Genomic DNA, 26,563 nt, shown 5'->3' with positions numbered 1-26,563 from the left:
GTTTTTTTTTTCAACATTTATCACACTTGGATTTTTTTCCCTTTTACGGTGAATTACATGGTGAAACTGAATGCTGTCATTCAAAACTACAACTTGCCACAAAAATGAAAGTGAAAAAATAAAACATTTCCTGGTCATTAAGCGGTTAAAGTAAAAAAAAAAAAAAAGAATAAATTTACCTAGTTTATAAGGGGGGTATGGGAGACCAGGAGCAGGCGTCTGTACTGGACCAGCACTGAGGGAGAGGTAACACATTTGGTTATATTTTTTTAAATTGCAGATTGATTTCCTTACTACCCATTAAAAAACAAAACACAAATTACCGTATTTTGCGGATTATAAGACACATCGGTTTATAAGACGTACCCCAAATTTTGGGGAGGGGAATAGGAAAAAAATGTTTTTTTTTTTTTAATAAACTGGTGCGTGTTATAATCAGCTTACCTTGGGGGCTGAGGCATTGGTGGAGCGGGGTCCCAGATGTCAGGGTCGAGGCAGGACAGGGTGTTTGGAGGCAGGAGTTGGGAGATCACTGCTGTCGGGAGTTCGCTGCTGCCGGAAGCTTCTGCCTTCCGGCAAAAGTAAGAGTCAGAAGATGGCTGCGGGCTCCATGCTGCAGGCTTCATGCTTGTAGTAGGTGTAGTAGGTGTTCGGTGGTACGGGGGCTCCGCCGACATTTTGTAAAAGCCAGAGACCCACACCTTCCATACTCTTCTACACCTTCCATACTCTTCTGTGCAACGGTCTCCGGGAAAATGGCAGCCGGAGGTGGCGCATGCTCAGATTGAGATCTCGGCAGCTGCCTCTGCCGGAAGGCAGAAGTTTCCGGCAGCAGAGATGTCCCGGCAGCAGCAACCCTGGGAACCCGCTCCACCAATGCCGGTAAGTACTGTTTTTGGCGTGTAACTGATTAGGTCTATATGCACATATTCATGGAATGGTTTCCTTTATTATTTTAACCCATTCTGAGAAATTTTAAGAATGTTTTATTGTCTTGTCAGAAGAATAATGACCAATTAATGATCCATTAGAGCACAGCTATGATCAGTGACTGACTCTGATAATTGACAGCATGGAATACAGTTTTTTATGTGGCACCTGAACAAATTAATACAGGTGCCACATACAGAAGTGCAAAATGCTGCAATTCAGAGGCTACTGTTCTGTCCTTCCTAAGGCTGTGTGCCCACGATGCGTTTTTTAAGTGTTTCCGCAGCGGCAAAAACGCTGCAGAAATGCTTAAAAACGCATGGTAGAAGGCCTGCCATGTTCCCCAATGATAATCCACATGTGCTGTGCACATGCTGCGGAAATTTCCGCTGAGGATTATCATTGCGGAAAAAAACGCAGCACTACCAATTATTTTGCGGAAGTGCTGCGTTTTCACCGCCATTGACTTGCATTAGATCGCATGGATTAAGCATCACTGTATATGTAGATGCGCATTCCACGCGTTCTAATGTGCGGATGGTACCCGGGTCAGAGAGGAGGAGACTCTCCTCCGGACCCGGGTACCATAGAAACTGTAAAAAAAAGAATAAAATAAAAAATAAATATATACTTACCTTCTGGCGGCCCCCGATCAGCTCCTCCTTGCATGCCGGCAGTTTGCGATGTACTGAAGGACCTGCGCTGATGTCATAGTCATGTGACGGGTCACGTGACGCTGACGTCGGCAGGTCCTTCAATCCACCGCTGCCGGCAGCCTGGACGGTGAAGCAAGACTGCGGGGGCCATCAGAGGGTAAGTATAGATTTATTTTTTTATTTTTTACCACTCTCTCGGGTCACACTATATAAATCCATGCCGGTTGCATGGATTTATATAGTGTGACCAAGTTGACAAGCACTTTCCAAGTGATGCTAAAATCACTTGGAAAGCGCTTGTCAACCCGCATGCGGAAATGCAAGTGAAGAACGCTTCACATCCGCATGTCCCTGGCAGGAAAACGCATGTACAATCCGCATGTACAATCCGCATGTACAATCCGCATGAGTTTTTTTCTGCCAGGGAGATGCAGAAATGCTCAGGAAAAAATCCTGAGCATTTCTGCATCGTGGGCACATAGCCTAAATAAATCTCAAATATAGTTACAGGTGGTTGCTACGTTTTGTTAAAGGGAATTGGTCAGCAGGTTTTTGCTACCTCATCTGAGAGCAGTGTAATGTAGGAAGTGAGACCCTGAATCCAATGATGTATCACTTAGTTTGCTAGGTGCAGCTGTTTTGACACAATCAGGGCTTTTAGATTAGTAATGAAGCAGAGCTGGGAAAGCTAACCCCGCCCATACCAGGCTCTCTATATACATTGGCTATTAACAGTGAGTTGCTTATAACAGGGGAAGGTTGCAGAGTCAGACTAGTGTAGTCCAGCAATGCTAATCACAAGTGATAAAACATTCTCTATATGTAAACACCACCACACAGGGTAATAAATGACATATAGTTCAACTCTTTGTCTCAGCCTCTATCTCCTGTTGTTCTCAGATTACAGAGCAAAAACCTGCTGACAGATTCCCTTTAAGAAAGAGCATGAAGATCTACAGTATATGTAGCTGAACCACCAATCAGAAAAGGCAATTGTTTTTTAGTGAGTGTTCAGAACAAGCAAGAAATAAGTGGCAGAAAACTGAACTTGGAACTTAAAAGGGGTATTCTCAAGTTGTCGCTTGAGCAACTCAGAGCTATGCAGTCTCCATATAGTTTCTACTCCTTAGTTTCTAGCAGGGCGGGCTGTCCTCTTTAAGTGACAGCTTTGGTGAATAGTAAAGTTGTAGTATTGGTAGAACTACAAAGCCAGCACAAATTCTGCTAGAACACATTCAGCCCTCAATGCTTTGTTCTAAGTCTAGGCTGTTAGCCCTATATTTACACAAAGAGATAAGGGCACTTGAACAAGCTCACAGGTCTGGACAGAAAGAGCTGAGAACTAAGATTAGGAGACCTGTTGTGAAAGCTCCCAAGCTGGTAGTTTTACAACTGTATCTCCTCACAAGATGAGAGGGAGAGGGAGGGAGGAGAGTAGATAACTGAGGTATAGGAATCAATGAGCTGGAGAGAGCTGGCTGGTATGTTAGGAGTTAACTGTTCTCCTGGAATATCACTTCTGTGCAATATTGACCAGGGTTCAAAGGCTAAACTCAATGGAGACAAGCTGAACATTATGAAAGATAAAAGCTCTCATTGCAGGAGAATGACAGCAGATAGAGAAAACAAATTAATTGCAAAATTGCTTAAATCTATTTAAGAACTTGGGAACACCCCTTTAAAGGAGATAGACACATTCAGCGGCATTTCTTTTAACTAAATGCATCCTATTGAGTTTCTTAAAAACATAAAATTGAACAGTTTCTATATTTTTTTAAACACAATTATAAACATTATATTTTGAAAAAAATGTATGAATTTAGGAGAAAAAAAATCACTCCCCAAGTGACTGTATTAACTATGTTTTAAGGAAATAAAGGTTATTCTTTTAATTCTGAAAAGTTATCCATTTTTTTCTGCACACTTTCTGTATCAGTTCTTCATGGTTTTAAGATTCTCCCTAATATGTTTACTTTCACTTTGTCCAGCTTCTGTGATAATCCCATACTGTAGGTGTATATCCATGAACCAGTGGGATTGTGTTAAAACCAGGACATGTTGTTAGCTAGCAGAAGTGAAAATGAATGAGTGCTGTCAAAGATCTAGAAAACCATAAGAAATTATTGCATAATTATATACAGGAAATATGCTCACTTATCATAAATTGACTCTGGAGAAATTATAATGCATAATGATATGATTGATCAGGATAGTAAATTCATATAAATTCTACATAATATATATATATTAAAAATACATACATATCTGTGGTAGGCAGAGTATTTGATCCTGAACCCATATTTCTGATGGAAGGTTTTGGTGATGTTGAAGGAAATGTGTTTGCATGCTGAGGATACAGTCTCCGAGGGACTTTAAATCAAAGCAGTAGAAAAAGGGAGAGATAATCAGCTTGATACTATGGGATGTTGTAGAGCAGTGATCCCCAAGTAGTGGGTTGAGAGCCAAAAGTAGCTCTTGGGCCATTTGCATATGGCTTTCCAACTGATGGCAGCAACAAATGCTATTGCTCCCTAGTAACACCAAGCATTTGATTGCATCTTCAAAACTTAGAGCTAAGATCAAAACCATATCAGTAGCGGTTAACACTAATGTTAAAACAATATCACTTTGCCATAGACTTAAAGAATGCCTCCTATGAGGTTTTTACTAAGTCTGTGTATATGTGTATGTAATGTACTGTTTACTTGGTAATATACTCACCTATCATAGTCTTTTTCGGTATCCAGCGTGGTTGCTCTCCTCTTCTGTGTGCCATCACCACTCTTTAAACTATCCTGTTCACTCTATGCTCTATGTGTGAACCAGAAGTCTCTTTTACAGTCAAAGCCAATGGAGGCTCATTCTGACGCTCCATAGGCTTTCATTGTAAAAGTCACTTTTGGGATCACGCAGAGTGAAGTGTGACCTGGAAAGTCTGAAGTGCAGTGACATCACTGAGAAGAGAAGCAGAACGGTGTTGGATAGCGGTGAAGAGGGCAGTAGGTGAGTATATTACCAAGTACACACTATATTGCATACACATATACACAGATTTTAGTAAAAATAAAACTTCATGGGAGGCTTCTTTAATAAGATTGTCTATTTCTATCATTTCATGTAGCTGAACACTATCTGTCACTACATCTGAAAATGACTCAAGATTCACATAAGGTTTTAGGGTCAAACACTGGCATAATCTTAAACCAGATCCTGTTAAGGTACAGGTGCATCTCACAAAATTAGAATATCAGCAAAAAGTTTATTTATTTCAGTTCTTCAATACAAAAAGTGAAACTCATATATTATAGAGTCATTACAAGCAGAGTGATCTATGTCAAGTGTTTATTTCTGTTAATGTTGATGATTATGGCTTACAGCCAATGAAAACACAAAAGTCATTATCTCAGTAAATTAGAATATTTTATAACAACAGCTTGATAAATCTTTTTGAAATCCGAAATGTTGGCCTACTGAAATGTATGTTCAGTAAATGCACTCAATACTTGGTTGGGGCTCCTTTTGCATCAATTATTGCATCAATGCGGAGTGGCATGGAGGCGATCAGCATGTGGCACTGCTGAGGTGTTATGGAAGCCCAGGTTGCTTTGATAGCAGCCTTCAGCCCGTCTGCATTGTTGGGTCTGGTGTCTCTCATCTTCCTCTTGACAATACCCCATAGATTCTCTATGGGGTTAAGGTCAGGCAAGTTTACTGGCCAATCAAGCACAGTGATACTGTTGTTTTTAAACCAGGTATTGGCACTTTTGGCAGTGTGGACAGGTACCAAGTCCTGCAGGAGAATGAAATTTCCATCTCCAAATAAGCTTGTCGGCAGAGGGAAGCATGAAGTGCTCTAAAATTTCCTGTTAGACGGCTGCGTTGAATTTGGTCTTGATAAAACACAGTGGACCTACACCAGCAGATGACATGGCTCCCCAAACCATTACTGATGTGGAAACTTCACACTACACCTCAAGCAGCTTGGATTGTGTGCCTCTCCACTCTTCCTCCAGACTCTGGAACCTTGATTTACAAATGAAAATTGGAACTCTAGGACCTTGTGGAGTGTGTCAATGACTGCCTTCTGGACATCTGTCAAGTCAGCAGTCTTCCAAATGATTGTGGAACCTACTGAAACAGACTAAGGGACCTTTTTAAACTCTTAGGAAACCTTTGCAGGTGTTTTTTTGTTAATTATTCTAATTTACTGAAATAATGACTTTTGTGTTTTCATTGGCTGTAAACCATAATCATCAACATTAACAGAAATAAACAATTGAAATAGATCACTCTGTTTGTAATGACTCCATATAATACGAGTCTCACTTTTTGTATTGAAGAAATGAAATAAATTAACTTTTTGATGATATTCTAAATTGTGAGATGCACTTAAAGGTTTTTTGAGGCTGTCAAAAAGGTACTCTTTGGGAAGTTTTTAGTGGCGCTTTTAATTTCTGTCTTGATTTTGATGAGTTTTTCAAGTGTTTTTAAAGAGCTTAAAACTGAAGTGTTTTTTTTGCAGACTTTTGATTGGACATTGCCTAGTCTGGAGCATTTTTCATCATGAAACACTTCTAAGATGTTACATGAACTTTATTTTTTTGGAAACCTAAAACAGCAGAAAAACATTAAAAAGACTAAACATATGAACAACAAAGTGGTTTTACAATATAAATAAATAGGAAGAGTTTTTTTTGAGCAATTTTTTGTCAGTCATCTTTTGGGGCAGACCCGCAACAAAAGACTCTTTAAAAAACTCTATGTGCACATACCCTTAAAGGGAACCTGTCACCATAAAAAAACTATTAACCTGCAGATATGGTGTTAATCTGCAGGTTAATAGTGTGATGACACAGCATTTAATCTTAATTATGCTAGACGTAAATTTTCAGTAGGTCAGTAGACTTAAACTATTGTTCATATAAATCTGAAATTTGACTCTTGAATTGATGTGTTTTTCTTAGGTAGGTCAAAAAACATAGATTACTGTCTTGAACGTTGACTCTTGAGTTGATGTTTGTTGTACCTTATTGTTGCTATCTGTTCAGGGACAAAGGGTCATTGAACAATCGATGTTTGCTAATATGTTGATTACCCATTGTATAAGTCCATGTTGCTTAGTGACCTGCAAAACAGTGGAGGACAAACTAGGCAGATTGATTAAATACTCAAACAATGAGAGTTAATCTCATCCCACCCCCTCTGACATGTGGATAATGACATGAACTACAGATGTGGGTATAAAAAGGGATTTTCTATCCTTCTGCAAAAAGGAGGGGACTCTACAGAACAGCAGCCAGGACACAAGGGCTCCATCAAGAGGGACACGGATTTGACATTCTACAGGATGCCAGCCTAAGGGACCATGGCCCTTGCTGGAAAACCAAATCTGCTCCATTGACCATCACTGAACCCTCAAAGATGTTTTGAAGAATCCAGGCTGGGACAATCAGGTCACCTGGCCACACACCTCACTGCTCTAAGCTTGCCGAGTTCAGTGATGGTCAATGGAGCAGATCTGTATTCTTCCAGATAGGGCCATGGTCCAATAGGCTGACATCTTGTAAAATGTCAAATCTGTGTCCCTCTTGTTGGAGCAAGGTGTCCTGGCTGCTGTTCTGTATAGTCTCTCCTTCTTGATGGAGCCATGGTGTCCTGGAGAGTCTCTTCCTTTTTGCAGAAGGATAGAAAATCCCTTTTTATACCCACATCTGTAGTTCATCTCATCATTCACAGGTCAGGGGGGAGAGGGATGAGATTCACCCTCATAGTTTGAGTATTTAATCTACTAGTTTTTCCTCCACTGTTTTGTAGGCAAACAAGCTACATGAACTTATACAATGGGTAATCAACATATTATCAAACATCAATTTTTCAATGATCTTGTGTCCCTCTTCCCCAAAGAGAGCAGACAATAAGTTACAACAAGCATCAACTCAAGAGTCAACGTTCAAGACAACAGTCTATGTTTTGACCTACCTAAGAAAAACACATCAATTCAAGAGGCAACTTTCAGACTTATATGAACAATAGACTACGTTTACTGGCCTACTGAAAATATATACATCTGGCTTCATTAAGATTAAATGCTGTGTCATCACAAATAGCATTACTAACCCTCCTGGCACTTGCACTTAGACAAATACTGTGGGAGGAAAATTAACTCTATTTCCCCTGCAGCATCCTGGTCTCAGCCATGGGGGTGGCACCGACGCCGGTTCAGTTACCGTTCTGAATATACAGAGCAGTGGCTGCAATTGCGCCCTCGACCCTGAATGCCAGCCCCAATGTAGTGCCAGTGTCATTCAGGGCAAGGAGCACGGTTACAGCCAAGGCTCTGTATACTCAGAGCGGTGACTGAAGCAGCGCCGGCGCCGCCCCCATTACTGAAACCAGGACGCTGCCGGGGAGAATAAAGTTGATTTTCTTCCCGCAGCATTCGGCTAAGTGCAGGTGCTGGGCTGGTACTAGTAATGCTATTAACCTGCAGGTTAACCCCATACCTTCAGGTTGATAGCATTTTCATGGTGACAGGTTCCCTTTAATTATAATTAAATCTGCATTCATCTGTACTTGGTAGGTTATTATACAATACATTTACAGATCCTTTATTAATTTTTGAAGCATACAAAATAAAAACAGTACAGTCAGATTTAGCTTTGCTGGCCATAACTGAAGTGTACATTCATCTTTGAACATCATTTTGAAGATTACAAATAATATTAATCGGCAATAAAAGATATAATTTTTCCCATTCAGTGTTTTTTTTTATAATTTAATACCATTATGGAGGCACTTAAAATAATTGTTATAGACAATGTTTGCTAAAAGTTAAGGAGGTCTGTCTATTGCAGGGGTGCACAACCTTTTTTTGGTCCAAGGGCCACATTGTCAAACTGAACCAATCCGGGGGCTTCACTTTTTTGCTTACTGCCTAATGTTTCACAAATTCCCATAAACTACAAGGGCGTGAGCCACAGACACCAAAATACACCTGTCTAATTGACAAACTCTTTTCTGAAGTGCAAAACTAGTCTAGAAACCCTATTCCTCTGATATATGAGACATCCAGAGATATTTACACAGTTCACCATTAGAACTTGCCAGTCCCTGCTCTTCAGCTGACAGTTACTACTCTTCTGTATGTGGCTGTCACATATAGTAACCTCCTCAGAATAAATATGGAACTAGCATAGAGGATCCTTTTTAAATGAAACATTTAATAATGAGAATATAAAATCACCTGGCATAGCCCCAGTCCAATGTAGATAAACAAAATGAATTAAACATTCACCCTCATGATTTTCTAGACATATATTTCAGGACATCTCACACCATACAACCTCCATCAGATATGATTAATCAACAAGACGACCCATGTCAGGTCCACTAATTTCTGAATATACAAAGTAGGACATATCACATATAAAGTGTCATTGTGCATTCAAAATGAAAAGAAAATGTGTGGCTCTCACCCATTTGAGCCATAGGGATGTCAGACTTCAGTGGTTTTCATTTGCAGTGGTAGACTAGATCCGATTACTCTACCCTGTCGTGCCTCTTGTATTAGCTCCCGCCCTAACAATGGCAGTACCCAAGTGTAGCTCTCATATTGTTTGCCCCAGAAAAAATCCCTGCTGACATGTTTCTTTCTCCATAAGGAGATGTTATCAGGGGAGTGTACTTGCTATGGGGGAAAGTCACCAACAAAGAGAGGCCCAAATTGCTCCAAACGGTAAAAAGTGTCTCAGTGTTTATAAAGTGCCTAGTGTCTCAAAAACAAAAAATGACAAACAGATAAATAAACGAGTAAAGATTCCACAATGTTGGGTATTTCTTTTAGGAGATGCAGACTCTTCCACTGGTTTAAATAGACTTAAAATCCCTTTCTTTGAGGGCGTCCTACCTCACTTCCTGGGGCGATATTTCAATCTGTATATATTAATGTCACACTGTTGTTACTTGTTACCATGGTGACTCAAAATAGGTAAACTGAGGGTCTCATCTTTTACATTGCCATTATAGATCCCATCTTAGGGTTACTTGCTTAAACACACTAACATGTTACCTATTCAGAACACCATGCCTAGAATCAGTATCGTGCCTTCCTTATTTACAACTCCTGCTCCGAGAGAAGTCCTGCTGTTGACATGTAAGTTGGCAGAATCTGATTTTTGCTTCGGACCTCTACGTTATATCCGTTCATTTGTTCATAACATCTGGTTTTCTCTATGACAATCGGCGTTGCGTACATCCGCGCACAACACTGCTGATCATGTGATCAACGCGTCCTGTCGATCTCATAGTACCAAACATGTATCATGGCTGGTCGCTCATCTAGAGCATCTGGTAGTCTCCATGGTAACCCGCCTTTATCTTATCCAGCCGACAGCCCTTTATTACTGCCAACAGAGCAGATCCAGCCCATGCATACCACCAGGGGTGGCCAAGGGGGATCCGACTGTCACTTTATTCTCTTTGGGATTTTATCACCTATGGTTTACCATAGTTCAAGAAGGTTTTACTTTCCCCATTGGTGGTAAGTCATTTAGAGCATATCATATTATATACCTTAAATTAAGAAAATATAGGCGTCAGTTAACCCATTATTTACACCTCGTTGCCAGTTTCATTACAGATTGAACAATCCCTAATTTTATGAATACTTAATTTCATTATACTCTTTTTATTATCCAGACTAGGGTAGCCCTTTAGCTAGATGTATTTTCTAGACCCAGAAATAACTCCTTGTTACCGAAGGTCCCAATGTACTTACAAACAATACTCTCAGTAAATGCTCGCTCACTGGAATGTAACCACATAAAACCATCTTTTGTAATCAAGCCCTCTACACAATCAAAGGTGTATACAGAGGAGTCTGGGGAGCTATTATGAATGAAAAGAGATACCATGGATCTGTTACGTAAATTAAAGGAGATCCAGGTAGATAATCAGACCTGGCTTGCTAGAATAGGTGTTGAGGCAATGTACTCTTCATTACCACATGAGAAAGGTATCGAGGCAGTAAAATATTTTCTTTTGTCAAGAGGTATAAAATTTCAGGCACATAATAATCTACTACTGAGCCTTTTGGAACATATACTAACTAGCAATGTTTTCCTTTTTGACAATACAATCTTCCACCAGCTCAAGGGCATAGCCATAAGCAATTCCTGTGTGCCAACTTATGCAAACTTGTTCCTGGGCTGGTGGGAGGAAACAGAAGTATTGGTTGATAAGAGAAATGATTATATTACACACTTCGAGTTGTGGACAAAGTATATCGATGATATACTGGTACTATGAAAGGGACCAAAAGAAAAGTTTGTGGAGTTTGTGGAGGTGCTTAATGATAACCCCGTGGGTTTAAAGTTAACGTGGGAAATGGATCACTTACTATTTCTCGACCTCCTAATTACAAAACAAAATGATGGCATTCTAGACACCATGATTTTCCGAAAACCCACAGCAACGAATTCTCTTCTTCGGTGGGAGAGTCATCACCCTCTCCCTCTGAAGAAGGGAATTCCAAAAAGCCAGTATATTAGACTCAGAATATACTGCTTGACTGAGAATGGGCAAGCTAAGGACTTAAGAGAGGTTCCATAATAGAGGCAACCCAGATTGGGTTCTGAGAAGGACATATCAGTTTGCCTTCAAACAAGATAGGGGAACCCTACTTTCTCCAGTTGGAAAAAAAGCAGAGAAAAGTGAGCCCATGAGATTGATAGTAACCAATGATAATGGAACCCCACATGTAAGAGTGATCCTAGAAAAGTATTGGGGAATTATAAGTATGGATAGGGACCTAAAGGAGAATGTCAGACCAAAACCCCAAATCATGTTCCAAAGAAATAGAACAATTGGCAAAATAATAGTCAGAAGTCACTTCATAATGCCGCTAGAAGTTATAGAATTTAGAATGTGGTTACCTGTTAGGCCAAAGGGCTGTTTCAAATGTAGTGGGTGCATAGCCTGCCCTAACATGACAGTAACAAAATCTTTTATGAGCAATGTGATAGGGGAATCCCTTATAATTAAAATCTTCATCAACTGTAGAGCTAAGTATGTGATTTACAAAGCTACCTGTATGTGCCAGAAAGAATATATCAGTAAAACGATACGAAAAATGAGAAGAGTAGGAGAGCATCTGAATGTTCTTTCTAACAACAGAGATACACCCATTGCTAAGCATGTGAACTCAATGCATGAGGGGATATTTGTCCTTTGGAACTATCTGTCCCCTTAAAACTTTCATTCTTAATAGCTCTCTGGACTCCTCTGTATACACCTTTGGTTGTATAGAAGGTTTGATTACAAAAGAATGTCTATAAATCTGTTTGATGACATAGCTCTTAATCTTAATTATCCAGATGTCTAAATTCAGTAAGCCAGGAGAAATACACTATTATCTTTATGTTGACTTTTGAATTTATGTGTTTTTCTTTGGTGGTTAAGAAACACAGCGACTCAGGGTCTTTGAACAATAACAGTGATATTTGCTAATATGCTAATTACATATTGTACTAGGCCAGCTAGGTTGTTAACTTGCAGAAGCAGTGGCATATAAACAATGTAAATTGATTAAATGCTCAAGCAATGAGACATGAGCCCCTGCCACCTTCCTCCCTGACCTGTGAATGATGACCTAATTCACAGATATAAATATAAAAAGGGATTTCTATTGTACTGCAAGGAGAATCAGAGAAACTCTTCAAGACAGCAACTAGGATACATGTCTCCATCAAGAGTGATACAGATATGACACTACAAGATGTCAGCTTAGGGGACCCCGGCCCCAGCTGAAAGGATACAGATCTGCTCCATTGACTATCACAGAACCCATGGATACATTTGGGGAAACCAGGTTAGTCACCTGGTCCCATGGATATGTTGTTTGTGGTTGCCAGGTGGGACCCTCCGGTCACCTGGAACCCATGAATACGCTAGGAGAAAGCCAGGTTGGGACCATCCGGTCACATGGCTCCATGGATATGTTCGGAGAAGCCAGGGTGAACCCTCGGGTCTCCTGGCCACATACCTCAATGGACTGTCAGCTTCCTAAGCTTGCCGCTACCTCCTCTCTATTGGTGTCCACCCAAGGTGGGGTGCCACTGGTTGAGGTAATTGGCCCTGGAAGTCCCAAAGTCACAGCTGCTCTATTCCCGACGGGCCAGCGGAAGGGTGAGACTGTGTAATTTTGCACCATCTTGGGTATTTGCTGGGACTGTTCCATATGTTATTGTCTGTTTGGTGGTTCAATAAAGTATTGCCACACTGGTTTACCCTCTCCCTTTGTTGTCTGTGTGCCCACGGAAAACCCTGTGTCTTCCCGCCCTTGTGGGATATTTACTCGTTTATTTATCAATTTGTCATTTTTTTGTTTTTGAGACACTAGGCACTTTAAGAACACTGAGATACTTTTTGCCGCTTGTTTGCAGTAATTTGGGTCTCTCTTTGTTGGTGCCTTTCCCCCATAGCAAGTACACTCCCTTGATAACTTCTCCTGATGGAGAAAGAAACGCATTTTTTCTGGAGCAAACAATATGACAGCTAATACAAGAGACACAACAGGGTAGAGTAATCGGATCAAGTCTACTACTGCGGATGAAAACCCCTGAAGTCTGACATTTCTATGGCTCAAATGGGTGAGAGCCACACATTTTCTTTTCATTTTGAATGCACAATGACACTTTATATGTGATAGGTCCTACTTTGTATATTCAGGAATTTGTGGACCCGACATGGGTCTTGTTGTTGATTAATCATATCTGACGGTGGTTAGAGGATATGATATGTCCTGAAACATATATCTAGAAAATGATCAGAGGAAATTCTTGATTCATTTTGTTTATCTACATTGAACTGGGGCTATTATTAAAAGTTATATTTTAAAAGGATCAACTATGCTAGTTACACTTCCTAAAACTAAGCACAATCTCAGGTGTTTATTAAAGAACAGCAAGATAAGTAAGGTCTCATACACACATTGTATGAAAAAAGAATGTCCACATCATGTGTCCAATGCTGATGGTCACACATGCTTCATAGCTGAGACAGACTGCCCGGATGTTCTTGTACACCAGTGACAGAATGATTTCTGATGTAATATAAGCTATATACAGTAATACAAAATGCACTAGGAATGCACTGAAAGCAGCTTCTTTTCATCAACACTAAACATAGTAGGTAATTGGTATATACCAGTGATAACTAGACAAAGAAGCAGCTTTTACAAATGACTGAGTTAAAGTTCTGCATTGTGTGATTTAACATAAACATGTTTTATTTAATTCCGGGCAACTGTGCATCAAATCTTAAAGGCAATCATTCCTCAGGTTTTTGCTATGTCATTTGAGAGCACCATGATGTAGCAGAAAAGAGCAGGTTTACAGTGATAACCACTTACTGGACTGTGTTTTGCTTTTTCAATACAATCAGTGTTTTATCAGCAGAAGATTACCACTACAGGACAACTGGCCTTTGTCCCTTGAATCCAACCACACCACCAGCACTTAATAGCAGCTTTCTATCACTATATAATGTACACAGAAAGCTGTGGTGTGGGCTGGGTTATACACCTCTCAAGAACTAAAGTCTGCTAGATCTACAACAGAGAAATTGTGACTCTATCATAACTGCTGCTCCCAGTGAAACAACATCGCTGGAATCAGGGTCTCTGTCCTTATACTGTCAGAGTACAAACCAAAAACCCACTGACAGAAACCCTTTAACCCCTTCCCGACATGCAGTGTATATGTGCGACACTGCGTGACCTGGGTTCCCGCAAACCACCGTACATATACTTCTTCTCGATTGCGTGGGGTCACGCTGAGCGCCGCCACGATCGAGTGCTGGTGTCAGCTCTATAGGCCGTGCACCCAAATAGTAGTTTTCCTCCACATATTGGTTATCGGCGTGCTCAGGAGAAACTGCACAACAAATTTTGGGGTCCTTTTTCTCCTGTTACCCTTGTGAAAATAAAAAATATTGGGGCTAAAATAAAATTTTTGTGAAAGAAGTTAAATGTTATTTTTTTCCTTCCAAATTCCATTAATTCCTGTGTAGCACTTGAAGGGTTAATAAACTTCTCAAATGTGGTTTTGAGCATCTTGAGGTGTGCAGTTTTTTGGACTGGTGTCACTTTTGGGTATTTTCTGTCACATAGACCCCTTAAATTCCCTTCAAATGTGGTGTGGTCCTTAAAAAATGGTTTTGTAAATTGTGTTGGAAAAATGAGAAATCGCTGGTCAACTTTTAACCCTTATAGCTCCCTAACAAAAAAATTATGTCTTAAAAATTGTGCTGATGTAAAGTAGACATGTGGGAAATGTTATTTATTAAGGGCATAAAAACTAAAATTAAAAAATTGTAAAATATTTTCACCAAATTTCCAATTTTTTCACAAATAAAAGTAAGCCATATCGAAGAAATGTTACCACTAGCATGAAGTACAATATGTAACAGAAAAACCTTCTCAGAATTAGTGGGATTACCTCATAAATTGACACTGGTCAGAATTGAAAAAACTGGCCTTGAAGGAAGGTGAAAACAGGCTCAGGGTAAAATGGTTAAATGTCTGATTGGTGAAGGTGAAACCATAGGTACCCCACTTAACATAAAAAATAGAAGTCCTTACGTTTCATATGTTAATGTAGGGGTAGTGCACAAGAGTGACAACTTCTCTGTTCAAAGTCTATGAGACGTTCAAATATAACTGCCCACAATGCTCGACTATTTCCAGCAGTCTCATAGATAGTAAACAGAGTGATGGTTGCATACGATTTGATCCCTCCATTCAAACAGAGGACTTGGTGAACCCCACTTCTCATGACTAGTTCAGTTCCCAGTGGACCATCACATGCTGATCAGACATTTATTACCTATCTTAGGAATGGGTATTAAGGGGGGTGTAGCGTCGGCGTCCCTGCCTCCTGCTAGGCAAGGACGCCGTTCCCCTCACCTCTCCGCTCCGTGCCCGGCGTCCTCCTCCCGCTCTGCTGGCAGCGCGCGCTGCTTCCCGGTCACTGTGCTTAGGGCGCGCGCGCACGCGCGCTCCCTCTCTCTTGAAGGGGCGCGCGCGCCGTCCTAAGGAGTCCCCGGCCAATGGCCGGAGGATCTCACCATATATAAGGCACCTCCTCCAAAATGGAGGTGCCCGAGGAATGTTGTTGCAAAGCCTTTCAACTCTGCTTCAGCGCTCAGGTCCCGTTGCCAGCTTGTTTTCCAGTGCTGTCTACCTGCTTGCAATCCTGCGGTCCGACAGTCTGCCTACCAGCATCTGCCAGTCTGTCTATAGATCAGTCCGCCTGCGGACAAGGAAGCACCTGCCTGATACCTGCCTGATACCTGTCTACCTGCTTGCAATCCTGCGGTCCGACAGTCTGCCTACCAGCACCTGCCAGTCTGTCTATGGATCAGTCCGCCCGCGAACCAGGAAGCACCTGCCAGATACCTGCCTGATACCTGCCTGCCTGCCAGCCTGTCCAGAGACTCTTGCCCGCTCACCTGGGAGCGCTCACCTGCTACCCGCCTGCTAGCCTACCTGGAGGCTTAGCCGTCACTTGCTGTGACCACCTGCCTGTCCAGAGACTCTTACCCTGCTGTCACTTGCCGTGACCACCTGCCTGTCCAGAGACTCTTATCCTGCTGTCACTTGCCGTGACCACCTGCCTGTCGAGAGACTCTTACCCTGCTGTCACTTGCCGTGACCACCCGCCTGTCTAGAGACTCTTATCCTGCTGTCACTAGCCGTGACCACCCGCCTGTCAAGAGACTGTCCCCGTCACTCGCCGTGACCTCCTGCCCTTCTACCCAGAGACTGTCCCTGTCACTTGATGTGACTGCCTGCCCGCTTTCCCTGGGAGCCACCCGCTTCCTTACAAGGACTGCCCCTTTATATAGTAGCTCAGAGGTTCCACCTCCCAGACCCGTTACAGGGGGCATGTCTAGCTGCTGTAGGAGAAGGTCGCAAATCTGAGAGCTCCTGGGCCCAAAAGCAAATCCCCTTAAAATCTGTGGATTTATTGCACCATCCACCACCTAAAATACCCCAAGACCATATATAGCTCCATTTTGAGCCTCTATGCAGCTCAGAAGTCTCAGGCCTATTGTAAAGCCAGAAGCTGTAATCTAGCCTGAGAGCGCATAGCACAGCGCTCTCGTGCACTAAGGAAGACACCTCGGAGCTGAAATCAGGGCCCCCTGAAGGTGAAGGTGATTACCGCTGCCCCGCACGGTCCCTAGGACAGGAGAGTACAGCTCAGAAGGAGGTGCAGCTGCCACTGCAATCCCACAGCCCAGAGGCACCAACCAGCCAAAGGAGCCTCGAGAACGGAGGTAGGTGAAGACAGGAGAATATTGGCCCTGGCGATGCGGTCCCACTAACGGGGTGCCTACCTCCCCGGAACTAGCACCTAACCTGCTGCGGTGTCTGGTGAGTCTGCGGAGGCTGTGGAGGAGCGCCGCTGCCAGAGCGCTGGAGAAAACAGATCCCTGCCCAGATCACTGAGCTAAGACAGCGGCCTGAGGTCTTCTTCCCGCCATCCATCTAGAGCCACCGCCATCTTAACTGCGCAGAAGACCCCCTGAGACAGAGGCTCCAGACTGTGTCCTCACCTGATCCCCCCTGCACCTCCTCCAGCATCCATCTCCCGCCAGAGGGCTCATACTCTTTCCCCAGCCTCTGTGTAGTGGGTTACAAGAAATAGAGAAATAAATATAATTTTCTCCAGCCCTCCCTCCCTCTGTAACTATGCCCACCCTGAAGAAGGAAAGAAAAAGGAAAAAAAGAGAACTTTACCTTTCTACTGAAATGATATTATAGTGTCACTGCACTAACTGTGATCAATAGCAACCTCTATGTCATTACTGTACTAACAAGGACAGTGAGACTCTGGTGACATCCAGTGGTCAATAGTGGAATAATACCTTTTTTCTTTCTGACTGCAAAACTTTATCTACACATGCATAACTTCTATTAAACTACCTCCTACTATGTGATCCCTCTAAGAAGCAACACGGAACTCTAAAATTACTATTCAACAAAAAAAAAAAAATTCTCGAGCAAAATGGTTAAAATAGGTTGGGGGCCCACCAGAGAAGTTAACACTCATTCAAAAAATATAAAAGGAGAGATGGAAAAATTTGTTAAGAAAACCAATGTACCTATTGTAATGCCTCCTAATAAAACACCGCCCCTTTCCAAAGATCTCTTCACAACAGTAAAACTCCGGCTAAATGAAGAACAAGATAGTGATATTGAAGATGACACACAAGACACAAGACCTGCCTCCCGTACCTTTATTCAAAAAGCTCTCTACTCGTCTTTGGATCCTCTTTTGAAAAAAATTAAAGACTTAAAACAAGTGATAACACATATAGGATCCACAGTCAAAACACTTGAAACAACCCAAGAATCCTTATGCAATTTCTCTGGTGTGACGGCAGAAAGTTTTCAAAAGTGCCAACACTACCTGAACTCGGCTTTTGAGCCCCTAGAAGACCAAGAGAATAGAGGAACCCAAAACAACTTACGAATCAGAGGTCTCCCAGAGTCGGTCCCCCCAGAATCCATTCCATCTACATTAAAAGTCTTCTTCATCCAGATATTAGGGGAAAATCACCAGGAAGAGATCATCATTGAAAGAGCTCACAGGGCTCTTAGAAGAAAACCCAAACCCCCCCGAGCCTCCCCGAGACATAATATGCCATCTCTTGAACTATAAAGTTAAAGAGGATATCCTCAAGAAATCCAGGAGCAAGGATAAACTGTCTTTCAATGATGTCCAAATCTTAATCTTCCAAGACCTTTCCCCTCAGACTGACGCCTTAAGGAAGAAAAAAATTCTCTACACCTGGATGTTTCCTTTCAGCATCTCATTTTTGGTGGAAGGTAAAAGACTTTCCATACGTTCTAGAGAAGATTTGCAGGAAGCTCTCACGATCTTGGATCTTCCCGACATACAGGTTGAGGACTGGAGCCTAGTCCAGGATCTGACGACCTTGCTTCCGGTTCCTCCACCCCCGACCTGGGAAATTGTCCCATCCAATCGTACAAGAAAACAGAGGAAAAGAATGGGAAAACTTACTCCCAAAAGACCGATCTCTGAATAATCCACACCAAAGCTAAGGCAGTGACCCTGTCTACATTTCTTTTCTTCACCAAAGGACTGATAAGAGACCAATTTTTATGGTCTCTGGTTCAGAGACTATTGGCCCATTCCTATTCTAGGCCCCATTTTGCTGAAGCCTTTATTGTTCATACTGATTGTTAATGTTATAATTCAATTTTCTTATGCAGAGTCCTTGTGTTGTTTTTGACATATGTCGTTACTGATACATGTTGTTATTGTATTTAATGATCACAATTTTATTAGTAGGTGCTGATTTAGTCACAAGATATCTAGCTCTAAAACTTCTGAAAAAGTTTAACATGTTTAATGTTCTAATGTTTGTCCTCTTTCTCCCTTACTGCTTTTCCCCCTCCTTACAATCCACCAATTGGTCCGAGCAATTGATAAGGAAGATCTCACAGCCAGGCTCAAGCCCACCCCCCTTCTACATATGTAAGTATGGCTAATTATAAATTTCTGTCATACAATGTCAGAGGAATCAACTTCCCATCAAAATATGGTCAGGTCATTAAATAACTTAAAAGAAAGAAAGCAGACTTTTGCCTTCTACAAGAAACACACTTTAGAGACGGACACATTCCTTCTTTCCCCAAAACACCCTTCTCCAAATGAGTAAATAGCCCTTCTAAGTCAGGAAATTCTAAAGTCAGTATTGGAATAAATAGTCAAGTTCCCTTTACCCTAATTGACCAACTAAAGGATAAAGAGGGTAGGTACATCTTTATAAAAGGTACAGTAGGTCTTACACCTATATCTATGCACCAAACAAAAGTCAAATAGCCTGGCTCATTGAAACAATAGACTTACTTCAGGATTTCATGGAAGGGGTTCTAATCTTGGGAGGAGATTTTAATATAGCACTAGAACTAAATATAGATACCTCCTCAGGGAAATCAGTCTTCTCAATGAAGGCTCTCGCTAAGCTAAAAAATAGACTTCAAAAGATTAATCTAATAGACATATGGAGACTCATTAACCCCACTACTAAAGACTATACTCATTTTTCGGCACCCCACAATTCCTACCAAAGGATTGACTACATCCTCGTCCAAACACTTTATGCAGCTCATTTCCTCCACCCTAAAATAGATACCCATATATTTTCGGACCACTCTCCAGTTGAAGTCTGCATAATTATTCCTAAAATAAAAAAAGAATACAGTTGGAGACTAAACAAAGTACTGCTCAAAGACCCAGACAGCTGCAGGGTGCTGACCGGGAAGATGTCAGAATTTTTTCAAAATAACGACAATAAAGAAGTGTCACTCCAAACCTTATGGGAGGCACACAAATCGTATATTAGAGGAGAGCTTATTTCGCTGGCCGCTTTTGTGAAAAAGAAAAAAGAGAAAGAACAACAAGATCTGCTTAATGAGATTCAACGTATTGAAAAACAACACAAAAAAAAACTTTTATTGTCTCATTTCTCTCTTCTGAGCGACCTGAGAAATAAGCTAAGCAACCTTTTAAACCTACAGTCTGCAAAAAGCTACTTATACTCCAAAAATAAATACTATGCCCACGGCGACAAACCAACCAGGTTTATGATGTCTGAAGTCAGAAACAAAAAAAACAAAATCTTTCATCTCCCGCCTGAAAACCGACACTGACCCTATAATTTATAAAACAGAAGAGATAACCTCTGAATTTAAAAAATACTATGAAAAATGATATAATTTAGAAGCACAACAACAAGGGCCCATCTTAAATAAAACAGAAAAAATTCGAGAACTTTTTAAAAAACATTTCCCTTTATAAGATCTCAAAAACCCAGATGAACTCCCTATGCTCCCCAATCACAGAAAAATAAGTCACAGAGGTAATTTCCGCAGCACCAGAAAATAAATCCCCAGGACCTGACAGCATCTCCTCTTTCTATTACAATACCTTTGGATCGTTCATTAGCCCTTATCTTGTGAGACTCTTTAATGAGGCTTTAAACAACAGTCCCTTTCACACACAAACGCTCGCAGCTAGGATTACTATAATTCCCAAGGAAGGAAAGGACAATAGCAGTTACAGACCCATATTATTATTAAACTGAGATCTTAAATTATATGCAAAAATTCTCGCCAACAGACTAAAACGATTACTCTCAGACATGATTAATCCTGACCAGGGAGGATTTGTCCCTGGCAGAGAGGGAAAAGACAACATTCATCGAGTGATCCAGGTGGTCCATTATGCTCAGTCCTCGTCGGTGCCGTTAGTACTTTTGGGAACAGACGCAGAAAAAGCGTTTGATCGCGTTGACTGGCTGTATATGAGAGAAGCACTAGCAGCGTTCAACATTCCAGAACAAGTCATTAGAGCAATCTTCACAATGTATAGTAGTTCTACCACGCAAGTTCAACTATATCCTCAACAGCACCAGACAGGGTTGCCCCCTCTCCCCATTGCTTTTCATAATCTAAACAAATTACAAGTATTGAATATAAATGTTCCGGCCCCTTTAAAGACACAACTTGAATCCAGTTCTCCGTTTGACTGGACTCCGTCTTCCATCCGATTCCTGGGGATCATGATTTCTCGGCCAAACTACAAGAGCTTTTCAAACTTAATCCCCCCCCCCCCCGCTCCAAAATATCACTAACCTTACTCAAAAGTGGACTCTTGGATGGGAAGGAAAAGCCTACTTAGAAGCATAATCTGGCCCAAGATCACCTATTTGATACGAGCTATCCCCATCCACCTCCCGAAATCCCTCTTCACTGACATACAAAATTTTTTTAGCCATTTTCTCTGGCACAACCAGAAACCCAGAATCGCTCTACAAATACTAACTCGCTCACACTACAAAGGGGGTATAGATCTGCCAGACCTCCGCATGTTTCAGCATGCCGTTCATCTTCAAAGATCCTTGATTGGATTAGACACTCATCACACAAATCCTGGATCAAAATAGAGGAAGAGTACATTAAACTCCCATTCAGACAACTCATATTTCCTGCACACCATAACAGAAAACCTGACCTGATTAAAAACCCATTCACAACTACAACATACAAAATATGGTCTCAAACGCACATCAGACAACTCTGCTCTCCTTACCCATCCCCCCTTCTACAAATTAGAGACATACTTCTATCCTCCTCAACAACACAAATCGCTACAATCCATAGTACTATATGTAACTCTACAACAACTCTACAAGAAATACTCGATAAAGGATACACCACCTCCAGAGAAGAATTCAAATTTATATGGAAAGCACCTAATTTAAATAGGGATACAACAGACTTTTAATTTCAGATGAGGAGAAAGACCTGCCTAGATGTGTTTCCCATTTGGTTAAGAAGGGAAGTTTTCCTAGGGAGTCTGAGGAGGCTTATTGTTTGTATAGTTCCACTAAGGTTTTCTTTGGTGGGTTTGTTAGAGCTATGAGTTTCAAAGAATATTACTTGCCCCGAAATTGGTATCCAGATGCATTAGATTACAAGAGAATGGTTACAAAGTTCTTACCAGATGGCAAAACTGCACAAATTCAACAAGGAACTCAGCCCTAACTGCTCGAGATGCTCTACAGTAGAGGGCTCACTGATGCACAAGATTCTTCGACTACAACTGCCTGCTTCCCCAGAAATCTTTCTATTACATTTGTTCCCAGAAGATTTGCCCAAAAATAAACAAATCCTATTGAGACAACTTCTGGCCTCTGCGAGAGTCATTATACCCTCTATGTGGAAATCAGACATTGCTCCAACTATATTACACTGGAAAGCAAAAGTGGAACAGGTATATAGACTGGAGGAACTGGCGAGGTGGGAAATGAAAAATCATAAGCGATTTGTAGAAATCTGGCTTCCCTGGCGCAACAACTTCTCTAGAATATAAAATATAAAAATAAAAATTTTGATTTCTCAGACTAAATATCTTCCTTCACCTTTCCCTACCCCCCTCCCTTGTTCTCCCCCCTTCTTCTTACCTCATATTCATAATCTCCTCCCCTATTACTTGAATCTCTTTTCCGGATCATTTTCTCTCATAAGATAGCTCATAACAGTTTGTTAGTATATCATTATTTTCCTCTTTTTATTATATATACAGATCAACAATATTTTAGCTTCTATGATTACCGAGCATATTACCATTGCATAATAATTTTAGACTTTGCTGTGATCTCAAAATGAAAACTAGTTGTATTACTGAAAATGACTTATATTGATTTTATGTTTCTTTCCCCCCTTTCCCTTTTCTGTATTGTTATCTTTCTATATAAAACTTTCAATAAAAAGATGTTTAAAAGAAAAAGGAATGGATATTAAGTTTTGATTTTGGGAAAATCAATTTAAATGTAAATATGTAAAGCTAGAAAACGGTATTTAATGATGATTAAGTCCTAAAATGTTTAGAGGGAACATATTACGTCACACAAACACTATTGACTTGCAGATTTGGGGTTAATCTGCAGATTAATAGCATTATAAAGCCGTCTGGCGCCCTCATTGAGAGCTGGAGGCTACCCGGAGGAATAAAGTTAATTTCCTCCTGGTAGACGGGCTTCTAGTGTGGTGGCCGGGCAGCTTTGGAAAGCTATTAACCTGAGATTAACCCCAAATCTGCAGGTTAATAGCATTTGGGGAAGTGACAGATTCCCTTTAAAGTGAACAATCATATTTTTTAGGACATACATTAGTTTTCAAATAATAATTTAATAATAATTTTTATTTCTATAGTGCCAACATATTCCGCAGCACCTTACAATTCCAATGAAGGATCATTCTGGTTGAACCTGTCGCGTGCAGCATGAAGCATAGTACAGATCTGTTATTGCACACATATGTCTTTTGCTGTGAAACAAACCACCTCCGCCACCGGGGACCCACCTGTCCGACTAGTCTCCAGTGCAGCTCGGACCCCGTGGCTTTTAAACAACCGTACCGTATGTTTTTCTTTGAAACGCCAAAAAACATATGTGGCTAAAGTCTACAGCCAGTACCTGATACATGCTGCTCGATCCACAGGCAGGTTCTGGCTGTATGACTTCAGCCACGTATGGTATGTCCTCTTTAAGATCCCATAGGTACCATTTATGTCATGTGGTTGCCTTGAGGAGAACTATAACTCCTAGCATGTCCTGCAGCTCCTATGGCATGCTAGGAGTTATAGTTCACCACAGTGGTACAGTGTTTTACCATATGTGCTTTTTTTACCTTAAACTACAGTGAATGTAGCTGTTATAATGCTTACTGTGGTGTCGGGAGGCGGCGGCAGCGGCGAAGATGGAGCAGCAGGGAGAGGGATCACACAGCAGGGATCAGCGGCGCCGCCATGAATTCACTAAAGCTGTGTTAGATAGTAGGAAGTGGACGACTCCCGTCACGTGCTGCAGTTGTGGCACCCCAGGGGTCTGGTCTCCACAGTAATAGCAATGTTATGTCTGAGAGCAGGTGGGAGGTCTCTTGGTCAGCAATCCTATTCATGCCACACCTCCTGCCCGGTCCTGGGAGGGGAAGGACTTCCCCTATATAAAACTGGGGCTGAGGCAGGGTTAGAGAGAAGAAGAGGAGCAGCTTAGGAAAGAAAGATCAGGAGCTCAGTGGGAGCAGTGCTAAAAGGAATCAGGGGCTGGCAGCTGAAGAGCTCGCCCTGATTGAAGAGTTACCACCGGACCCGGAGTCCGAGGCTGTGGGGATTAACCCTGACCCAGCAGCAGAAACCGACCGGCAGGGGATTTCAGGTCCTCTGGCCAAGAAACCCGAAGGCACGGTCACACGCGTGGGACCAGCACCGCCGTCGTGGAGCGGAAGCCACTAGAAGGCCCCGAGTCACCGGCCATACGGGTGAGCACCACACGGTACACTCAGGGACGTGGGCTACCTTTACCCGCCTCTAGCAAGGAAGCCAGAAGAGTACAATTAGTTGGGGAGGCCTACAACTCCGCCTGGCCAAGGGGGATCCCATCTGCTCAAGGACTGACCAGGCCCCGACCGCTAGCCAGTACTCCGGGAGGGTCTATCTTTGTCACCAGTAAAGACCCTGAAGTACACCGCATCGTCTCTGAGTGGTTCCTGCTACCCCCATCATCCACGTCGGCTGCCCTGAGGCCATACCCCTCCCGTTGGGGGTTACACCATCCACGCTGCACCATCCTTCCACCGGCCTCAGCGGTCTGCCCTGCAGTGGCAGCTCCATAGCTGCATTCAACGGGTGGCGTAGTCATCCTACATCTACTGCTAATATACCGCCACTTAGTCTGACTCCCTGGGCACGGACCGGGTCATCACCACGAGACTACTACCCCTATCCGATCCGGCTCCGGGTAGGCTCCCGCGTGCGCAACGCTGCGCGACTCAGGCCCAGGGGCGCGTCACAGTGATGTTACAAAGAGGTTGGACAGGGCCAGAGCAACGCAGAACAGCACAACGCACAGCACCCCCCTGTCCACTTCCTCCTGTCTAACACAGCTTTAGTGAATTCATGGCGGCGCCCGCTGATCCCTGCTGTGTGACCCCGCTCCCTGCCTTTTGACCGCGCTTTGTCACTGCCGCTGACGCCGCCGCCTCCCCACACCACAGCAGGCATTATAAGAGCCACATTCGGACTAAAAGACGCACCCCATTTTCCCCCAAATTTGGGGGGAAAAAAGTTAGTTTTATACTACGAAAAATACAGTAGTTCGTTTTTGATCAAAGAGTGCAAAACCCATCCAACCACATCAAGGTGTACCTTTTAATATAGGTGGTCACTAACCACTAAATGTCTTACCTCTCAATGTGCCAAACAAGACTTCATAATGTTAACTTTAACAGCAATATTGGAGTTCATGTATTCATCATTTGCAGTGTGCTGACGCACAGTGTATGTACAGCTCTGGCAAAAATTAAGAGACCACTGCAAAATTTTCATTTTCTCTGATTTTTCTCTTTATAGGTATATTTTTGAGTAAAATGTATATTGTTGTTTTATTCTATAAACTCCTGACAACATGTCTCCGAAATTCAAAGCTAAAGATTTTGTATTTATTTGTAGCAAATGAGAAATCATCAAAATAATAAAAAAGAAACAGAGAAACAGTGCTTTCAGACCTCAAATAATGCAAAGAATACAAGTTCTTATTCATTTAGAAACAACAATACTCATGTTTTAACTCAGGAAGAGTTCAGAAATCAGTATTTGGTGGAATAACCATGATTTTTAATCACAGCTTTCATGCGTCTTGGCATGCTTTCCACCAGTCTTTCACACTGCTTTTGGGTGAACTTATGCCACTCCTGGCACAAAAATTTAAGCAGTTCTTCTTTGTCTGATGGCTTGTGACTATCCATCTTCCTCTTGATTACATTCCAGAGGTTTTCAATAGGGTTCAGGTCTGGAGATTGGGCTGGCCGTGACAGGGTCTTGATGTGGTGCTACTTCATCCACACATTGATTGACCTAGCTGTGTGGCATGGGGCATTGTCCTGCTGGAAAAAACAGTCCTCAGAGTTGGGGAACATTGCCTGAGCAGAAGGAAGCAAGTGTTTTTCAAGGATAACCTTGTATGCGGCTTAATTCATATGTCCTAAGTCCTTCGCAAAGATTAACCTGCCCAATTCCAGCCTTGCTGAAGCATCCCCAGATCATCACTGATCCTCCACCAAATTTCACAGTGGGTGCAAGACACTGTGGCTTGTATGCCTCTCCAGGTCTCCGTCTAACCATTAGATGACCAGGTGTTGGGAAAAGCTGAAAATTAGACTCATCAGAGAAGATTACCTTACTCCGGTCCTCTATGGTCCAATCCTTATGGTCTTTGGCAAACTTCAGCCTGGCTCTCCTTTGCTTCTCATTGATGAAAGGCTTTTTACTAGCTTTACATGATTCGAGGCCTGCATCTAGGAGCCTGTTACGGACTGTTCT

General features: G+C 42.0%; 1 protein-coding gene across 1 annotated transcript in view; it reads right to left on the bottom strand.

The window, feature by feature from the left end:
* Positions 1-26,563, bottom strand: part of LCP2 (lymphocyte cytosolic protein 2) — a 757,892-nt gene that overhangs the window by 182,924 nt on the left and 548,405 nt on the right. The window contains exons 16-17 of the mRNA XM_073649612.1: positions 3,848-3,956; positions 180-235 (exon numbers count right to left, since the gene is read on the bottom strand). Coding sequence (XP_073505713.1) covers positions 180-235; positions 3,848-3,956 — 165 coding nt within the window. The remainder of the gene's footprint in view (positions 1-179; positions 236-3,847; positions 3,957-26,563) is intronic.

This window comes from Phyllobates terribilis, unplaced genomic scaffold (genome assembly GCF_046119375.1).
Source record: "Phyllobates terribilis strain yellow unplaced genomic scaffold, ASM4611937v1 Scaffold_10__3_contigs__length_209671492, whole genome shotgun sequence".
NCBI classification, from domain to species: Eukaryota; Metazoa; Chordata; class Amphibia; order Anura; family Dendrobatidae; genus Phyllobates; species Phyllobates terribilis.
The sequence above is the reverse complement of the archived record's forward strand: the minus strand, read 5'-3'. Positions and strand labels throughout refer to the sequence as shown.